We start from the raw sequence: 20868 nt of genomic DNA on the forward strand, positions 1-20868 counted from the left end.
CACAGTGCACTCAGAGGAAAAAATAACAATTTGGATCTGATACATCAGCTCACAGATGCCTTGTGCTGATCCACATCACCTTGGAGTACCCTCTTGGGGCTCTGGCAGCTGCATGACCAGGATTTAAACTGCGTTTGTTAATGTCTGTTAATGTCACAGATGTTTGATTGTTTTGTAAGGAACCGGGTGCCATGTCAGTTTCAGCGGCAATAAAATCCCGACAGCCTGCCATGGAGCCCCACCAGTGTGATAGAGCTACAATGCACCATGTATAGTCTTCATTTTTTAATTAAGATTGAGATAGGATTTTTAAGGTAAACCTTATATACACCACTTAAAATGAAGGTGCTACCACCAGGAAACTTCCCCACTCTCACCCACATACAACCTTATACAGAACTGGAAACCATTTTCTCTACTGAAAAGGGCACCCTTGTGGATAATGTCTAGTAGGGGTCACATACAGCTCTGAAAAAAATTAAGAGAGCACTTCAGTTTCTTATTTAGTTTCTCTGATTTTGCTATTTATAGGTATATGTTTGTGTAAAATTAACATTGTTTTATTTTATAAACTACTGACAACATTTGTCCCAAATTCCAAATACAAATAATGTAATTTAGAGCATTTATTGGCAGAAAATAAGAAATGACTGACATAACAAAAAGGATGCAGAGCTTTCAGACCTCAATTAATGCAAAGATAACTAGTTCATATTCATAAAGTTTTGGAAAAAAATGTTTTTTAATATTTAATTAAATTTTAATTAATTTCCCTGTATTTTTGCATGTTCTCCTCCAAAAGTCTTACACACTGCTTTTGGATAACTTTATGCCACACCTGGTGCAAAATACGAAGCACTTGGTTTGCTGGTGGTGATCATCCATCTTCCTCTTGATTATATTCCAGGTGTTTTCAATTAGGTAAAATTAGAGAAACTCCTAATGTTTAAGTGGTCTTTAATTTTTTTTCAGAGCTGTATAATCACTTTATTTACATTTCATCACCTACATGTGCAATCATTAATACACATTAACACATTTTCTTTATCTAGAGGGCATGTCATCATTATTTTTTGCAAGAAGGGACACCAACATTAAAACTTGGTCACTTTTTTTTACCATTCTAAAGAACATTAGTGTGATGCTTTTTCAATCATGGTGAAACCAGGGGAGGGGGGGTGCCACCTCTGCCACTCCTTGGGTCTGACAGGGGTCAATTAATCACAGAAATTATTAAAATCACAACAGAAAAAACAGACCCATTCACACTGTATTTTATCAGGCATGTGAACCTTCTGATCACTGCAGATGTGTAAACCTGCAGTACTCCACCTTGGTGTGGCCATAAAGGTCATGCCTGATGATCTCACTATAGGTGGGCCACAACTAACTCCCTCCACAATGACCTGGGATGCCGAGCCCAGACACGTAGTGTTTCTCCTTCAGTTCTTGTCTTCTCTTTATTTTGAGAGGGCTCAGCCTGCAAGAGGAGGCTTGGCATAAACACATTAGTCATTGCACAAAACCAACTGGGACTTGCACAAGGCTGTGATTCACCTTCACTGATTTCACACTTTTCACACCTGCTGTAGAGTCTGCATCATACGATCACGTCGGACATGTCTGCCACTTTCCCTTATGACTGTAGGGTTATGACATGCACATCACACCTGGTCATTGTACCTGGTTCACACCACTTGTGCAGTGACTTCATGCCTGATGTGAGCTGGTTTGGAACATTTGAGCTCAGCATCTGTTCAGTCAAAAGCACTTCACTGCACCAGCCAACCTCTGTCCAGAATGTTATGAACAGCAGAACATACTGAAAAGGTTATGCATGGTGGAATGTTTTAAATGTTTTGTACACAAATAAAATATATCAATGCAAATATATACCAAAAAATATAAGACAAAATGAGTAAATTAAAATATTTGATATAATCACAAGCTTTAACTCATAATGTACATGTGTTTGTCAATGTAATCCTCTATCAGTAAAATATGTTTTCCAATATTATGTTTAAAGAAATTGTGTCAGTTTCAATGGGACACTATCAAAAGTTTTCAGCACAGATTGAGAGAACAAATAGTGTGATCATAGTGTGATCTGTGTTGAACGGCTTTGCAGGCTGCTATTGAAGGCTGTGGCTGAGAAAGCGACCTTACTTTTCCTGCTGTAGCTTAAACAAAGCAACCTCAAGAATGACAGGTAGTATTCACCACACCCAACTTTCAGCAGGCCAACACATTCACACACACACACACACACACCTGCCCCTCCCCCACCCCACTCAAAGAGAGGTGTAATGCATGCAAGAAATGAACAGCGAAAGTAAATCAGAGAGTCCTTGTGCAGGAAAGTGTGAATTTGAGCGAGAGAGAGAAAGAGATAGACAACAGATAAAAGAGATAAAAGAGCTGGAAAGATTAAGAGTCAAAGTTGGTTGCACATGAATGTTTAGTCCACTTTAAATGCACCTGATCTTATTGGGGATTTAAATTAGTAAAACATAGTCAATCCCAGTCATTTGAATTAGGGAGTGGTGGTAGCAGCTATGTGAAACAGAGAGGAGATTTAGAGAGAGATATAGAGAGTGAGAGAAAGTGTGACAGAGAGGGAGAGATGGTCTTTATTGTTGCTGTGCAATAAAACAATATATCTCCAAAATGATGGCTTTACAGGAGTTTGGATAGAGGTTAATATAAAATAATGTAAAATAAGTTTCATTTTTTATTATAATTTCTAAATTATTTATACAGGGTGTAAACAATGGAATAAAAACTGCAAAAATGGAGATACTGTCAAGAATCTTATTAAACAATCTTCTTTTGATTAAGCTATCCACTAATTTTCACAGAGTTTTCAATTTTATCTCAGATTATTCTTTGGCCCAGAGAAGCATTTCTAAATCATGTTGGCATTAGTCTTCCTTGCATGATTCAGGATTAAATTGCATTTGTGGTTTGCAGAGGAAATGGTTTTACTGACAGTGATTTCTGGAAAATCTGTTTCTGAGTGCATGCAGTATTTTTATGAGCAAGATTTGTTTTAATGCAGTGCCACCTGAGAGCCTGAAGATCACCAGCATTATCCTTATCCCTTGCCCACAGGGATTCCTGCAGATTATCTGAATCTTTTGATGATATTCTGTACTGGACATAGAGGGATTTCCAAAGTCTTTACAATTTTACAGTGAGGAATGTTTTTCTGACATTGTTCCAAAATTTTAATCATATATATATATTTTTTTTGGCAGATTGGCTAAACTCTAAACGTCTTTGCTTCGCAGGGAAAACTAAAACTGAAAAAATGTAGATAAAAGTTTTTAACTGGACAGCAGCAATGTTATACCTAGGTTTTACCCACATTTTACTCTCCACGTGATTACAGAACACCTTGCATGTGACCCCATTCACCTGAACTGAATTATATGAGGCCCACGAGAGAAAGAGAGAATGAGGCATTTTCTTTTCTTTTAAAACAAGTAGCTGAAATGGAAACACACAGCAGCTTTCAATCTGTTTGCAATCTGTCTCCGTCTCTTGCAATCCCCAGCAGAGCAGCCTACACTCCTGGCATGAAGTCCACTGCCCACAATTCAATTGCATGCAGTGGCACAAGTTTATGGAAAAAGGCCTCTCTTATGCAGTCATTCATAAGTGTAAGAAGAGCAGCGTGCCCCACCCTGCTAAAGAGAGCAGGGGTGAACTCATTCTCTCCCTCTCTGCTCTCTGCCTCGCACACAACCAACCAGACTGAGGGAGGCAGACCCACCCGCTGGCATGCACTTACGGACACATTCCGCTTTTTAATGAACAAAAGCAACAATTGGAATTTGTTTTCTTCTCGGCTGTTTCTCTCTTTGCTTCTCTTTGCTAGTGGCAAAGCCTGAGGCAGGGTGTAACTCTTCTTATCTTTCCACTCTCACTCTATACCTGTTTGACAGGTAGGGTGTGTATGTGTGTGTGTATGTGTGTGTGTATGAGTGGGTGAGTGTGTGTCAGAACAGCTGGCCCCACCCCTCAGCTCTGATATCAAATAAAAGGAGGTGGCCAGCACTGGAGAAGCACACAGAGGGACTTTGACTCTCCTTTGTGAGTGACCTCCTCCGCCTCCTCCTCCACTCTGCTCCACTCTCTTGCTCTTGCTTCTTCTTCTTCTTGTCTGAAGACCAGAAAAAAAAACAACAGAAACCATGTCCGTCAGAAACGTAAGCTACAGCATTGGTGGCAGCAGTGGTTCCGTCAGGAAGAGCTACTCCAGCCACTCTGCCTATGGCGCTCCAGGAGGCTCCAGCCGGATCAGCAGTGTCCGTCGCTCTGGTGTAGGCGCTGGCCCTGGCTTCAGTGGCGGTGCCACCTACAGCTTCAGCAGCAGCAGCATCGGTGGAGGGTATGGAGGAGGCCTTGGGTCAAGCATTGGTGGAGGCATTGGCGGAGGCTTTGGTGGAGGCATTGGCGGAGGCTATGGTGGAGGCTTCGTCCCTGCACCCATCACAGCTGTGACAGTCAACCAGAGCCTCCTGGCTCCCCTCAACCTGGAGATCGACCCCACCATCCAGGCTGTGCGCACACAAGAGAAAGAGCAGATCAAGACCCTCAACAACCGCTTCGCCTCCTTCATTGATAAGGTATGATAGACTCATTTCAGTTCAACCACATAAGAATCCAAATGGCCTGTATATGGTCCCTTATTAATGACCTAGTAATTACAAAGTAATTCACATTCTTAACTATTCATTTCATAGTAATAAACATTTTATTAAAATAATAAATAACAAAGAGGCTAAAGGCCTGCAAATCTCAAGCCTGGAAAAAGTTGGTTAGTATAAAATGGTTAGTAGTACAATAGTTTTTATTGCCTTGCTGATTTGTAGTAAATGCATTGAACATGCACCAGCATGCAGTAAGCCTGGCTTTTTTGCTATGTTAGCTACCGAAAGCTAAACTGATGACCTTTAACCTTGAATACTTCAGTTATCACCTCAGGCTACATCAGTGGCTGTAGCTATAGACTAACAGACTGTTTGGCTCTGAGCTAAAATTCTCTTATCAGAAGTGAGAACTTTTTTTTAGCTTAAAATACTAAAACTAAATTCATTTTAGCTCAAAAGTTAAAATAAGCATGTAAAATAAACATTTTGATTCAACAGATACTTTCACAGAGTCAAAAACTAATGACAAACATCTGTTTTGCAAAACTGTTCTTTGCCTTTGAACATTCCACATAAATAAATACCAGGTTCACTTTGCAAGGGAAGAATGCATTCATTTATTTCTGTGGTGTAGACTAGAGCGCAGTCAAGTCTGTTTTTCAAAGTTGCCATAGCTACTGCTTCACCGACACTACCCTCTGACGTGTCACCAGGGAGGCCTCAGCACTATATCTTCTCAGTGAAAAGGCCATAAAAAAAAAGCCAGAAGCCGGTCAAAGCAGAGTTTGTTGCAGGGTCATTTAGCTTGATCGCTCAGCAAGATTCATTCCAGCTTTTTCCCATAGTGTGTATTTTAGAATTCTTACTATTTTAGATTCCTAAACAACTTTTGAAACTCTTTGATTGCACTAACTCACTAAACCCTCATACGGTCTGTTCAAATATGGGTGGAGAACAGGTCATAATCAAGCAACCGCATGAGTCACACATACGCTCACACACATTCAAACACTGCAGAAGAAGAGAGTTAGGTTCAAAGTTTAGTCTGTTTTACAGCAGAATTCAAGGCCACAATTAACACAGCATGCAGCAAAATACCCTGCTTTTGTTAGTAATAGTCTGCTTTTTCTTTTTTGTCTTCAAAAAAGATTTATCTTATCAGCCTTTTTATCTCACATGAGTTTTTTTTTCTCTCCTGGCCTCACCTCAGAGCAGTTGTTTGGTGATACCATATTTGGAGAAAAGCAAACAGTCCAAGCAAGTGTGGACAGAGAACACACCCCTAATGAATGCTTACCATGTAGTCAGCACACACACACCTGTATTTTATAGTGCCTGCGGGAAACAGTGTGACCAGGATGAGTTACCTGGGTTGTAGACATTACGCTATTCACTATACACACCCACTGACATGAGCTTACAATAATAATAATTTACCTAACAAAGCTTTTTGACAGGTTTCATATCAGTAGAAAATAGGTAGAAACACCCCAAAGACATCATGTAGTTTAACATCTAGTAGATGGTTGTAGTAGAACAGCAGAAAGGCCAGTATATTCCCAGCTAGATATTGCATGCAAAAAATCTTTTAAAAAAATCCTCAAATGTCAAAGTTCCTCTAAGGTCAGAAAAGAAGATGTTTGATGAACTTAGTCATTCATGTTCTCAAGGTCTCATACCTCAGATATTCCAAAAAAAAAAAAATGAGTGCAGGGTACTCAGGGCGAGACAGGGCGTGTGCTGCTTAGTGTTACAGTTGATCTGTCATCATCTTCACACAAAGCCTTTATTAGGGTGTGGCTGGTAAAACTGCCCCCTCTGATGTTATCTGTTCACTATTCCATCTGTGGAGTAATGCAGGTTTAGGCGAGGCCTTAGGCAAGAAGCGTTTTTTTTTTTTTCTTTCCCTTCAGGAGTTCATGGTTCATGTCTCATGGACACACCCTGTTAGTCCACTTTCTCTCTTTCACTAGAGCTTCCCCTCCCTCCTTCACTCCTCCCTGCAGAAAAATGCCTGAAGGAATGACTCATGGTCATTTATGTTCCCTCAGACAATATAATCCAGGAGAAAGAGCATAAAAGAGTGACAAGTACAAAAGAGCCACACAAGCCATTACTGTAAAACCAGTCCCTTATACCAGTCTTTCAAATTCGCTTGAAGATTTTAAAGATTAATGACTGCATTCCTTCACTCATATGAATCAATATGTGACACAGATTTATAAAAATCCTTTTTTTATCCACTTCTCAGAACATAATAATTTATTAAAAAAGTAAAATAAAAACTCAAATAAGATGCATATGCCCGACAATAAAACTAAGACATGTCTTGCTTTCCTCAGGTGCGTTTCCTGGAGCAGCAGAACAAAATGCTGGAGACCAAGTGGAGTCTCCTGCAGGAGCAGACCACCACCCGCTCCAACATTGACGCCATGTTCGAGGCCTACATTGCTAACCTGCGCAGACAGCTGGACGGACTGGGCAATGAGAAGATGAAGCTGGAGGGAGAGCTGAAGAACATGCAGGGTCTGGTTGAGGACTTCAAGAGGAAGTAAGCACATCTGCTAAATCTGCTAGCTAAACAGACGCTAACATAATCTCAGTGTCTTTTTAAAGTCATTTATTTACAATTTTCTTTTCTTTCCTTTCTCTCTTCAGGTATGAGGATGAAATCAACAAACGTGCTGCTGCAGAAAACGAATTTGTCCTGCTGAAGAAGGTAAAGGCTGAAATAACTTTTTTATTTTTTTATATCTTAGAGTTTTTTTAATCATATTTTAAGCCAAAGCCAGCAGAAAAAAAACTCAAATAATTTTTATTTTTCCTTTTAGGATGTTGACGCTGCCTACATGAACAAGATTGAGCTTGAGGCTAAGGTTGATGCCCTTCAGGATGAGATCAACTTCCTCAGGGCAGTCTATGAGGCTGTAAGTGACTATTTTATAAATTATTCTTTCAAAATAATATATATAGACTTATAGCTTTGTTTCATGAAGCAACACCTGATGAGAAATCTGACCAGAACAAATTGTTTCTTTTGCATGTAGGAGCTGCGTGAGCTGCAGTCCCAGATCAAGGACACATCAGTTATTGTGGAGATGGACAACAGCAGGAACCTGGACATGGACTCCATTGTGGCTGAAGTGCGTGCTCAGTATGAGGACATCGCCAACCGCAGCCGTGCTGAGGCCGAGACCTGGTACAAACAGAAGGTAGGAATAACCTGAAGATGCTAACAATACAGCCTTAGCCTTTGAGTTTTATTTTACCAGCAGTTGCTTGAACTGTTTCTCATCACGTTAAATTTCAGTTCGAGGAGATGCAGACCTCAGCTGGTCAGTACGGTGACGACCTGCGCTCAACCAAGGCTGAGATTGCTGAGCTGAACAGAATGATTGCCCGCCTTCAGAACGAGATTGAATCAGTCAAGGGACAGGTAGGAGCATGGAGAACAGCTACAGTTGAGACAAAAAGGTTCTATTTTATTTTGTTGCAGAAATGTTAAAAGTTTCTTTTCTGCTCTTTTTGGTCAGCGTGCTAACCTTGAGGCCCAGATCGCTGAGGCAGAGGAGCGTGGTGAGCTGGCAGTGAAGGATGCTAAACTCCGCATTAAGGACTTGGAAGATGCTCTCCAGAGGGCTAAGCAAGACATGGCCCGCCAGGTGCGTGAGTACCAGGAGCTCATGAACGTCAAGCTGGCCCTGGACATTGAGATCGCCACCTACAGGAAACTGCTGGAAGGAGAAGAGAACAGGTACTTAGACCTTTCTAATTTTAACCACAGTGCATAATAGTGAGATGTTTGTTCTATTTTATTTAGTTTTAAATATTTAACTGTATACATTTCTATTCAGAATCTCTGCTGGAGGATCCTCTGCAACCATCCACGTGCAGCAGACCTCTGGAGGTGGTGGTAAGTCAGTTTGCTCTTCTACAATAGTGGACACATATTTGCTAAACCACTCTGTAATCTTTGCATCAGCCACTTCTAAAACCAGCATCTTCTGGAAACAGTTGAATTATTACTGTGTTCCTTTGTGGCCTCTTTGATTTGACATCTCATCTCTCTCTCTCCATGTTTTGTGCAGGTTTCTCCTCTGCCAGCTCTGGATTTGGCTATGGTGGTGGAATCGGAGGTGGAATCGGTGGTGGAATCGGAGGTGGAATGGGCTATGGTGGAGGCTCAACCATCACCAAATCCTCCGTAACATCTGTCAACCGTTCCAGACACTTCTAAGCAGATGCATCCTGATTCCCTCACCTACCAAGCTGCACCTACACCTACATGACCCTTTCAACTTAGACCAACTCTACGGTGCTATTAGTACTAACTAGCAGCCCCTTTTAGAAGTATGCAACCAGGAGAGGCTCTACTGTCTCTGACTACAGGCTTGTGTTTGATTGTCCTAGTTTAAATGAACATGAGGAGCTTTATTGGTTTGATATCAATTGTCTGTAATGTGTGTCTCCTCCTTAGCCAACCAGGAAGCAAAGCTATATGTACTGTATGCAGGTCCAGCAGATTCCTCCCTCTCACTTTTCATTCAACTGAAAGCTTAACATTTAAACCAGGAAGAATGTAAAAGGGAAATGTTCGGTCCCAACTTCTGACTTTATTTTCTGCACTGACATGTTTGGGGAAAGGAAGACTAGATGGAGATTAAAGTTGACAAGACAGAGTATCTACATTTAAACCACTGAAGGAAAACATGTTTCATTATTATGTCCAGAAGCAGTGCCATACTAACACTAGATTAGGAGTTTTCAGTACAGGATCCAATAGGCTCGTCTCAGTAGAAGTTATTTTGCTATCCCACATCTGCTCTCAGCAAGACGTAACTGTAACAAAGACTGGTCAGCATGGGCCAGTGACCTTACACTGTGAGCAGATCTGTTATGGCAAAAAAGCTGCTACATGTTGGGCTTGTGAAGGTGGTCCTCTCTAGACTGGTTACAGTGGCACCTTCTGATTTGGCAGCTGCAATTTCCATTACCTTTGTTCTCCATCCCTCCCCTGTGCTCACATACACCAGAGCAGAATTAAGGGTATCGCTCCCTTTCTCTCAGGCTGTGCCATACTTGACTTTCTACTTCATGAAAAAAAAGAGAAAACTGATTTTATGCGAGGACCGGATTTATTGATGTCAATTGACTTTGTAACAACCTAAAACCTGAACAAAATAAATCTGAGATCTATAAATCTTGTGTACTGTCTTGCTTTGCTGTTGTTACATTTTTGTTATAAGCGATTAAATATGCGGTGATGAAGACATATCATTTTTTCCATCAGGATGTGATTTCTATATCACATTTTAAAATGAAGAAATAGGAAAACAGCACTTCTGAAACATTGTTAATCTTTATCTCCATTAACATTCTTAAACCTAAGAGCATACTTCAGTTAATTTTAAATATGAAAATATTGGATTATAAAACAATATTTATAAGCACTATTTAAGATAACCCAGTGTACTTTTCAAATATCACACACTGCAAAGAAAACTCTTGCACAACAACAACAAAAAACAAGATAAGCATTAAAACATATATAAACAGAAATAAATGATGTGTAAACTAAAATAATTATAACACAAAAAAAATTACTTATTTCATTATTTATTTTATTGTAAAAATAAACAACAATTTAAGTGAATAAGCTTTTCCTACACTTGTGGCAGAGTCCCCTGTGGTGGAATTGTACTATTGCCAGGCTGTGTAACCTCAGGGTTAGGGGTAGCTGCTGCATGCGCATTGCTCTGCAGCTCCTCTTGGCTTTTGCGAAAAACACAAACGAATATAAGAAGCGCTGCTCCTGCTACAGTGGTGATAACAGCAGCAGCTACTGCTCCTGCAGGTGGAGGATCATAGACTGCAGAAAAAAACAAAGGATAGACAAGTAAGAATGTGAAGATTTCTACATACTAATTTTTGTACATATAAATGTAAAAAATGTTTACAGAAGCTGACACTAAAAATTTCCTTTCAGTACAACCTTTTCTCTTCTTAAATGTTATGTACGCATCTTGACTCTACTTTGCATTCTAATCTAAGAGATGGTATGGATGTCAAAGAAAACCCTTTTTTTCCTTTTTTACCATAAAATAGCAGCTTTGTTGTGATGCTCCTATGACTGTAATAGGGAGAATGTCATCTTTATCATTGCCACTCCACTCTCACTCACGCTTGTAAAACACAGTGTTTTAGATTATTTTTTTATTTGTGTAAAAATGTGTAATAATAGTCACACGTTATAACGCATAGGCCTACATACTTCTTTCACTTTCGGTATCAGGGCTGTATCTCTCAGCTTGTCCTAAAAGGCATGTGTAAAGCATGTCCTGTACTGGTGACTGAAAGCACGATTTACATTTTCTGACTATAGGGGGAGCTCAGGAGCACGAAATGCCAATTCTCACATAAAGCTGCTTTAAAAAGCATGTTTTTGCACACTGTTTATTAATATGAAAATTAAAATTACATCCTCCTAACAAAACATCAATAGCCACCATACGTTTCATGCTTGTCTAAGATGGTTTTCGCTGGATGATGATCATTTAACTGGTCACCAGCATAACCTGCATATGTTGGGTTCTGGATGCAGGTAACCATGAATAGAATATACATATATATATTATGATGTTAACCCAAAAAGTATGGTCATAATAAGGCCTGTCATGATAATTAAAGTGTACAAAGGACATATCGTACAATATATAAACATGACCACAATCATTTTTACTGGCTTCAGTATTCTCCACTGTGTTTTCCTGTATGTTTGTTTAACAATTAAATTATTCAGTGTTTTAAGCCATGATGGAGCTTGAGTCTGTGAGCAGCAGCACCATCTCTTCTGTAGGAAAAGTTTGCTGAGCAAACAATGTCAAGTGTAACAATAATTCTGCCTCCACAGAGTACACACAGAGCATTTAAGCATATACTGTGAAATTCTGACAGACAGTGTGACTTACCAAAATACATAGCATGATTACTTAAACTCAAATTATTTGAATAGTATAGAGTACCAATACATCAATTGATGCAAAATATAATATTTAAATAAGAATATATAAACCATAAAAAATAGTTATCATGACAGGTCTAGTGATAATACATAGTTATACACAGGCTACACACACAAAAAAAGTAACATTATTAACCAGACCCTGGTTTTAAATTACCACTCTGTTAAGGACAGAATAGACAGAGTGGTCCTTTAAAGCACATTAAATAAATGGCAAGCTAACAAATTCAAAGCAACTGGAGACAATTTAGACTCCTCTAACAATCAAACACAGTTATAGAACATCAAACACATTTAATGACTCCTTGCAGTGCAGTTAGTGATGATTATGCCTTTGGTTGTGTTTTGTTTCTAGTAAAATATTGTTTTTGTTCCTTAAGGAGGTTCAGAGACCTGTTCAGGCCTGTGTTTTCAGTTTGATTAAAGTCATCAGCGAGAGATCAGTCCAGTGTTTCTGAACTGAATGACTGTAGTTATAGTCATTCATAGAACTAGCCTTTGCATAGAACTGTTGGAAAAGTCTCGCTCATCGTTAAGTTTTTCTACAGTGACTCAAAGCATTGTGCATTTTGAATATATGAAAAAGGAAACTTCATACAGGAGCCACCTAGTGGTGAAGAATAATAAATATTCATTGCATATTTATATATATATATATATATAGCTAAAAGATGTATAGTCCATCTTGTTTTAATGCATATTATATGTTCAAATGTCCGTGGACACCCCTTATATTGCATGCTTTCAGTTTCTTTAAGTTGCAACTATTGCTGACCCAATAGTGCAAATGTACACACACACACAGCTTGTCTAGTCCCCTTAGAGAACTGGTGAAGATCCAACATCCTGACCAACACTTTTGTCACTGAATGCATATAAATCCTCACAGTAATTCTGTAATGTCTAATAGAAAGTCATGACCTGGACAGTACAGGCAGTTACTGAGAGGCAGTTTGTGAAAATCTTTGTTTTTTATTATTATGTAAAAAGTACTAACATTATTGTTGCCCTGTTAGTTATTGTACTGTTTGGGATGTCAGTGGATTTTCTGAAGTCACCGGGTATATTATTTATAATGTATGTCAATATACTATCAAATCCAACCTTTCAAGCAGCATTATGCAAGACTGGCATTAATTTCTGGACTTCTAGAGAGATACAGAGCTGTAAAAATGTTAAGAATCATGTGGACTGAAATGGCAGCGTAACAGTTCAAAATCATTTATTTATACCAATTTGACTTGTTGAAGTGCATGAAATGGGAATGTTGGAAACACTATTCTCCATATTACAGGCCAGTAGAGCAATGCCACTTGGCTAAAGGGATATAAAGCAACCCAGACTGGACTGTGAAGCACTGGAACTCTGTTTTTAGGACTAATGGAGCTTCTTATGGGTGGCTTTAACTAGATCTTCACAACTATCTATTAGATAGTTTAGAGTCTGTTGCTCCTTTCTAATACCCTTAATCTCTGAAAAAATGTTGAGTGAGAATGTGTCTACAATCTGTTTGGTTAAAAAAAAAACTATTCACTCTGTTATGACAGTATGTATTTAGCTAGTTAAAGCTAACACTGCTGGCTGCTTCCTTTAGCTGCATTGTGTTTATCTATCTGGATGGTTATGAATGTCAGGTGAGACTGTGCTGACAGACCTGTGATGTGTGCCATCACGGCCAATGAGTACCACTATATTAAGTTCCAAAGTAAACATTTACTCTAACCAGGTGTTCTTGAATAGGGTAAGCAAGGCGGCATATGGTGTGAGAGTAGTAACATAGTGTGGGAAAGGAACATACTGTAGACATATACTGAGTTGCTTTTCTCTGACTGCCTCAAGAAGCCTGAATCTGGACTGGCAAAGCAAGAATACTCTCCTTCCATCACTTTTGGAGTGAACGTATACCGAAAGCTGTCAGTCGATATGAAATGTCTGCTGTCCATGCGTTTTCCATTTAGTGTAATTTTAAGATATATCTGAAAAGAGGACAGAGGGCATGAGAGATTAGCTTCAAGTAAAATCAATTTCAATAAATGAACAGCTCTTCTAAGTTCTTGCGATACTGTCTTCTCAATAAAAGGAAATAGTGAGTAGAAAGTTATATAATCATCTTGGCCTGCAGAAAAGCCTTGTCTTGACTTGAGACAAGCAAGACAGGCTTTTTAAAATGTTATGGTTCATATTATTAGCAGTTAAATACAGTACCAGTCAAAAGTTTGGATACCCTTCTTATTAAATGTTTCCTTTATTTCTTTATTTAATTTATTTCCTACACTTCATATATTAATATTAAAGACATGAAATCAGTTAAGGTACACATATGGACTTATGTAGTAAACTTAAAAAACGTGTTTGGCCTCCACACCTTAAGGAACTCCTTTAAGACACTGAGAAAATTATTCCAGGTAACGACACCGACATTAAAATACCAAAAGTGTGAAGATCTGTCCTCAAAGCCAAATGTGGTACTTAGAAGAATCTAAATTATAAAACTGGTAATATTCTGGTTTGTTTGAAACTTTTTGTTTACAAAATAATTTCACATGTGTTCCCGTATAGCTTTAAAGTCTTTAATATTGAATTTACACTTTGAATGAGAAGAGATGTGTCCAAAACTTTGACTGGTACTGTAGAAAATATCTCCTGCTAGTAACTCATTTATGCTGTGGTAGAAATATAACAATAATATATCTGGATGTGAGAGAAGACCTGTAGAAAAATATGCTATTGGAGGGTGTCGCTGAGATTAGATAATCTAATCAGAAAATGGGCTTTAACTTTAAAGTCAGGGCAACAAAAACTGTAGATGAATCCCCCTAGTCCCTCATGAAAACTCATTAGTAAATTGTTGCTGCCATCGATAAAAAAAATCAATAACCACATTTTAGTTATGTTACCCAGTCACTGCTTGTCAGTGATGATGACTCCAAACTGCAGCTGAGGGTCACTGACTCTTCTGACCTGAGGTACACCACCGAAGAAGACCCATGTCCAATTGCAGAGAATTTAGGAGGAGGCATGGCACCTGCCAAACATATTAAATTGTTATGTACTGTAGAAATATTTTAGTTTATTTCTCATGATTTTTTTTTTGCATCTCACCTGAGCAGATAACATGGAAGGATGGATTATAACAGTTTACGTTAGCAATAGGGCATTCAGCTATCTTCTTCTCTTTCCCAGTGCATTGTGGTGTGCCCAAAATATTTGAACTGCCATCTGAAAGAGTGTCCCATCCAAGTGCATGCCCACAATTCACTTCTCTGCACACTACATCAGCCGCCTCTAATTGATAATCGGAACTGCGAGGAAAACACACAGGTCTCCAAACATCCTTCACTCTCATGGACAAATATCCTGAACAGGCTGCTGAATCTCGAACGGGCGAATACAGACGTGCTGGCAGCTCATCTGTAGCAACAACAAAACACAAGCATAAATACACTCAAATTAGAAATGCAGTCGTCAAATACAAAGTAGAACTGAGAAACATATTGTGTTTAATTTTTTGGGGGGAATGAACTGTTCAACAAAATTCTACCCTGCACATTAATAAGGAACATATAGAAGTAAACAAGTCTGCTTTATTCCAAATAAGCTATGCTGCCTGTAACTCATTCTTAAACATAGAGCAGCCTTACTCCGCAGGGATGAGCTGTGAAACATTTTAAACCTGAATAATCAGGCCCTTAATCATTTCTCTTTGAAATAAAATCATTTTTTCTCTTAAATTGCTCAATAATACATGGCATCAATGTGTTTCTGCTGCTATTCCCGCAGAGCCAAAAAAAAATTCTACAAACAGAACGGTCTGGTAGATCTTCCTGAAAGTTTTCTGGCCAAAACTGTTTTCCTGGCTACTGTGGTAGAAAGTGTGGTATTCTAAACGCACTGACACAAGAGCTACTTCAAACATGGAGATATCAGAAGAGCTCAGTCTTCACATGCTCATTCATTCATTGTTAAATTAAATGAACACAGATTTAGAACTGAAGAGAGATGATAAGAGAGTATTACAGAGTTCTTAATAAAATGAACAGATTCCAGAACAAGTACTTTAACATGCTCAGTGCAATTAAACCAAACACCAAACACATTCTCAAACAAGTTTGTTACTAAAGCCCTATCCAGACAGGATATGTTTCTCAGGGGGTTCTGGGGTAATTTTTTATTTTATGGGGGTCCTCTGTGATTTTATTCCCGTCCAGAAGAACCATGTACATGTTTTTCTCAGAAATCCTCAGAGGAAATTACAGGCTGAATTACCTACTATTTTTTGGTGAACTACGTGGTCCTCCAGGAATTTTAGTAAAATGAGTAAAATTAACATTATGTCATGTGACTGTGAAAGCCTAAAAACTCAATGGACCGCCTGTTTTTTCAATTGCAGTCCGGATGTAAGAGTCTTATCACTGAGTAGAAGTGTAAAACATTTTTCACAGACGTCCACCTGAGAAACTAATTCCGTCCGGATAGGGCTTATGAATCGCTAATTACAAATAATTAATTAGAAAACCTCTAGTTAGCCATTCATTTTGTGTAACTTATTTTTTTACTTCTATATTTTACTTTGGTCAACCATTAATGATTAAGTCAAGCTTCAAAAACTTCAGTCAATATTTTTACTGTTTATTCTCGTCTATAGATTCAGATTTTCCCTATCACATTGGGGGAGAACTTCTTATTTTCAGAATCCTAACCATAGAGGTCTGTAGTGTTGAAGTGATTTAAGCATATGATCTCCTGTCTCTTGATAAGCAGACAGTTAGACAGTTATGCCACCCTGGTGCTGTGAAATCATACACATATCAGTGCCCAAGACAAAACAGAGAGATAAGCTTCCTGAGGACTGAGTTTCTATGAAGTGACATATCACAGATCTAGAATGGCACAGCAGTCTAAACACCTGCTGGACAAGTGAAAGGAGATCATTAGTTCAAATCCCAGCAAGGTTTCTGTGCTCTACTGTCAAAAGCCTCCCAGTCTGGGGACATTGTGTGATCTAATGTATAGATGGGACTTAAAAGTACACAAATTGAGTGTGTTTCAATTGAATATGTACATATAATATAATATAATAAGAGATGCAGAACTATAAATATTAGGACTAAATTAATTAAACTCTAAACATTCTAGAATTAGTTACATTAACATATAAACTAGCTTGACTTTACAATTTCTTTACAATGTGCTTTGATGTAGTGTCATACCTGGTATGGCTACCACAGGGATGGACGCAGACTGCAGGATCTTCCCTTTGTAGAACACCTCCATTGTGCAGACATGCTCAGTTGAGACAACAGCTATTGTTTTATTGACTGATGCCCCAATCTCTGTTGGTGCAAGCGTTCGCGATCCTACAAAGTTGAAACCCTCTTTGCCAGGGGTGAGGGGAAGTGGACGCTCATAAAGGCGCATTGTGACGTTCATGAATCCATCAGCTGGAGTCGTACACACTGCAACGTAACGTCCACCCAAAAGAATTAGGGAAGGTCTGAGGGACATGATGGGTTTCGGGAGAGAATCTGCATCAGGGAGTAGAAGAGGCAGGACAGACAAATTTTAACATTTTGGTAAATTTTAATTTCTCTCTCTCTATCTCTATCTCTCACACACATACACAGAAACACACATTGGTGTGGAGTACCAGATAAGGCTAAATATTACTCCCACACATACCGTATACTCAAGCTTACAGTGGTGGATTCAGGCTGTGTGAAGGACAGGGGCAAAAAAATAAAAATGCCATCTACTGCATGACATGACACCCATTAGAACACTGACTAGAAGGGATGGTACATAAGGCACTCATTAAGACACAAACAAATTCACATTTTCTAAATCTGGAAGATACATTCTTAATATATCTAATTTTTGTAAAAAGAGACACCATTGTGGACACACTATTTTTCTCCACAAAAAGTGCAGCCAAAAGGACACTTTGTATCTTTTATGCCAGTCTAGACGGCAATGCTTTTTTAACCTATTGACTTTCCTTAAAATGTTTCTTGCATCGATTCCACTATGCACTCTTAAAGGGACTTTCAGCAATCCTAAAATCCAAATAAAAGGCATGGTACACAAACATGAGTTGTTGTTTCAGTAAAAACTAAAATGTTGATTTCAAATATATATACAATAGAAAAAATTATGACCTTATACAGTCAAAGCAAAACAAATATATATTACTAAGCATAAAGTGGGGATTAAATATCTTTATTCTGTTGTTCTGTAAAATCATAATGAGGATACATGATCATCACTATGTGATAAAGACACACACCCACACACACACAGACATGCACAACAAACACACACACACGCACGCACGCACACACAACACACACACATACCTAGAATGGCACTTACTTATGACTAAGTTGACAGAGTTGCTAAGTCCAGAGTCTTGTTTTGATCTGGTAGATTGGTAGCGGCACACAAACGTGCCTTCAGCTTCAGGGTTCATTAAGATGGTGAAAATTATGACATCTGCACTCCTAAGGTTCGAAAAGATCGGCCAACGTGCTGAATTTACAACTGGATTATCCACATGAGCTATATAGACTAATACAGGAAAGGGAGCTTTATCTGGGATGGAGCAGTGAAGCTTCACCTGAGAAAGCAGCTGAATGTCACTTGTGTTCATAGAAGGATCAAGTGAAAGAGTAGGAAGTGGGAGAGAATCTGGAGGGAAGAGAGAGAGAGAGAGAGAGAGAGAGAGAGAGAGACAGAAATCTGCTTATTAACAATGATAAACAAGTTTTATTTCAACAATAAAGAAGATCCAAAATAATTTACACAATTTACCCTAAAATATTTTTAATAGGCCTATGTAAAGTTGAGGGAGCATAAGAAGCATGTAAACCTCCAAAACAGATTGGTCACATGTGTAACCCCATTTCCATCACAGAGTGAAGAAAATAAGCATTTTTTTCACACTCCTATATTATCAATATTATGAAGTTATTGGCCAATTCTACACTAATATCTATATTTTGATTGAAAATTGCTAATCAAAACTGGTGTTGTCCAGAAAGCTTAAGAAAACCTCTGATGCATTGAAATTCTGAGCCCTGCACTAAAAATCTCAGCATTTCACTTTAAAGTGTTCTCAGCTTGTCCAGAAAGACATGGGTAAAGTGTGTCCTTTACTAGTGGCTCAACACAAAAATTACATTTCCCACCAGTAGTGGAAGCCCTGAAACAAGAAATACTGATCAGAAAACAATGCTGGTAAAATATCTCAAAATAAAAGTAAAAAACCCACACCACACTTTGCTCCTCCTATAAAGAAATCAGATAAACACATTGCCTGACCAGGTTTTAGGTCATTGTATGATGATTAGTGAGGCAGTTTGCACAGTGTTAATTGATGGAAGGTTATTTACTTTTCAGCTAATTTAGCCTCAATGCTTCAGTGATAAAGTAAAGATGCAAACTTTACAACAAATATGATATAATATGATTTCCACTTAATCAAGCGCTAATGCAAACAATAAATATTTTGTACGAACAAACATAATCAGTCAACTCATTATAAGAATTTACAGAGCCATATACCGGAATGTCATTATTAATCTGTCTAATAATAATAATAATAATAATAATAATAATAATAATAATGTTTTAAAATTATTCCTATTTTATATTCCTATTTAAGAACACAAATAAGGGCATGGGACTTACCTTGAGACTCTATGTGCACACAGTTCAGAACTATGAAGAACAGAATGGCTACAAAATAAAACAATAATTAAAGTCAGACAGAATCACACAGAGTAAGCTGCTTTTTACATATCCAACAGAATGCAAACACGTACGCACACTGCACACAGTCTAATTGTATAAAGATGTTTATTTTTTTCTATATATTTCACTGTATTTAAATTGTATTATTATTGTTCTATTGTTTTAATGTGGTTATATACCCTCACTTAAAAAAAACTAACCCATCAAACAATTGGACACTTACCAGCTGCATTGGAGAGAGACATGTTGGCCTGTGTGGTGGTGGAAAGTAAGTGGGCTGTAAGTGTTAGAGTGTTGGCTGCAGGGGAAATCACAGGTTGGTAAAGAGCAGAAGATTCATGTGGTGAAAGAATGTTACACCACACACCGGATGCTCACTGTCCCAGGTTCAGAAACGAACAGTTTTGGCCAAGCTTACCACAGAGTGAAAAGACATTTACCAATGTAGTGTGAGAAACAGGTCACTTATCTGAAATCAGGTTTAATGTGGGTGCAAAAAAAATTATCTGCTCATTTTCCACAAAAAATACACATTTCACATATCACAACAAGTGATATTCTGGGTATGTGTCCTGTCATGTAAACGATCTTATTTAAACATATGGTCATTTTCGCTTAATGTAAACATTACTGGTAAACAAACAAAAAAAATAATTTAAAAAAATGTTATTTATAAAAATGCTTTTTTTCTTGTGAGGAAAATATCAGAACATCCCCACATTTGTTACTTCTTGAAATGCCTAAGACCAGAATCAAGTACGTCAACAGCAAATTATTACACCATGGTTAGAGAGGATGTTGGAGAAGACTCTCTTATTTAAACTCAGACCTTAGTCTGGTTTGCACTTAATTGTTAAAGTAAGTGGATCCCCATTGTTAGATTCAGAGAGCTTTCTGAGGCCTTTAGAAAGAAGATTTGTAGATGCAGATGAGTCTAGGGAGTTATTTAAAATGTAAAAAAATATATAAATAAGCTGTTCCACTGTCTAAACAAATACTTAAAACATTTAAACAACTACTGACATGACCAGATAAGTCCATTCTATCAGGTTCAGCCCAAGAACAGACACTTCAACAATCCTAATGTCAGAGAACATGTATTGTCATCAATAATACATTGACAGCAATGGTTTTAATGGTGACTATGCCTTTCACAAAAAAATTGGTCAAAAATTGATCGACTTATATTTTTTCTTAGCAAGAAATTCTGCCAGTATGTCAAATGTGTTATTTTATTTTATATGCTATTATATTAGCATTACATTAATTATAAATGATGCCTGTATGCCTGTATGCACATCATCTTCCAATAACTGCAGGCCCAGAAAAAAAATCAAATAGAAGCAACTGTGCATAAAGACTAGATTGTATTCACACACTAAATTACTACAAATAAGACTTCTAAAGAAAATATTTTTAATTAAAATAATTTGTTTTATTATT

At 38.0% G+C, this 20868-nt stretch overlaps 2 protein-coding genes across 2 annotated transcripts; one reads left to right on the forward strand and one right to left on the reverse strand.

Moving 5' to 3' along the window:
- The first annotated feature begins 4052 nt into the window (after positions 1–4052).
- On the forward strand, positions 4053–9855 carry LOC103040875 (keratin, type II cytoskeletal 8). Its single transcript, XM_007254224.4, has 9 exons — positions 4053–4631; positions 6998–7206; positions 7314–7374; positions 7487–7582; positions 7703–7867; positions 7966–8091; positions 8189–8409; positions 8510–8568; positions 8744–9855. The coding sequence occupies exons 1-9, from the start codon at positions 4197–4199 to the stop codon at positions 8890–8892; spliced, it is 1521 nt and encodes a 506-aa protein (XP_007254286.3). The 5' UTR covers positions 4053–4196; the 3' UTR covers positions 8893–9855.
- Positions 9856–10259: 404 nt separating this feature from the next.
- Positions 10260–19748, reverse strand: si:dkey-195m11.11 (uncharacterized). The gene is made up of 8 exons (XM_007254225.3): positions 19649–19748; positions 19363–19410; positions 18046–18360; positions 16887–17201; positions 14779–15087; positions 14574–14701; positions 13475–13652; positions 10260–10524 (listed from the first exon to the last, which is right to left on the reverse strand). The coding sequence occupies exons 1-8, from the start codon at positions 19668–19670 to the stop codon at positions 10319–10321; spliced, it is 1521 nt and encodes a 506-aa protein (XP_007254287.3). The 5' UTR covers positions 19671–19748; the 3' UTR covers positions 10260–10318.
- Positions 19749–20868: the final 1120 nt, after the last annotated feature.

This window comes from Astyanax mexicanus, chromosome 5 (assembly GCF_023375975.1).
Source record: "Astyanax mexicanus isolate ESR-SI-001 chromosome 5, AstMex3_surface, whole genome shotgun sequence".
NCBI lineage: Eukaryota > Metazoa > Chordata > Actinopteri > Characiformes > Acestrorhamphidae > Astyanax > Astyanax mexicanus.

Coding starts and splice junctions, on each gene's coding strand:
- LOC103040875 (XM_007254224.4), top strand. CDS start 4,197: ATGTCCGTCAGAAACGTAAGCTACAGCATTGGTGGCAGCAGTGGTTCC. Junction 7,375..7,486: donor AATTTGTCCTGCTGAAGAAG/GTAAAGGCTGAA, acceptor TTTTCCTTTTAG/GATGTTGACGCTGCCTACAT. Junction 7,583..7,702: donor TCAGGGCAGTCTATGAGGCT/GTAAGTGACTAT, acceptor TTTTGCATGTAG/GAGCTGCGTGAGCTGCAGTC.
- si:dkey-195m11.11 (XM_007254225.3), bottom strand. CDS start 19,670: ATGTCTCTCTCCAATGCAGCTG. Junction 18,361..19,362: donor TGTGCACATAGAGTCTCAAG/GTAAGTCCCATG, acceptor TCTTCCCTCCAG/ATTCTCTCCCACTTCCTACT. Junction 17,202..18,045: donor CTCTGTCAACTTAGTCATAA/GTAAGTGCCATT, acceptor TCCCTGATGCAG/ATTCTCTCCCGAAACCCATC.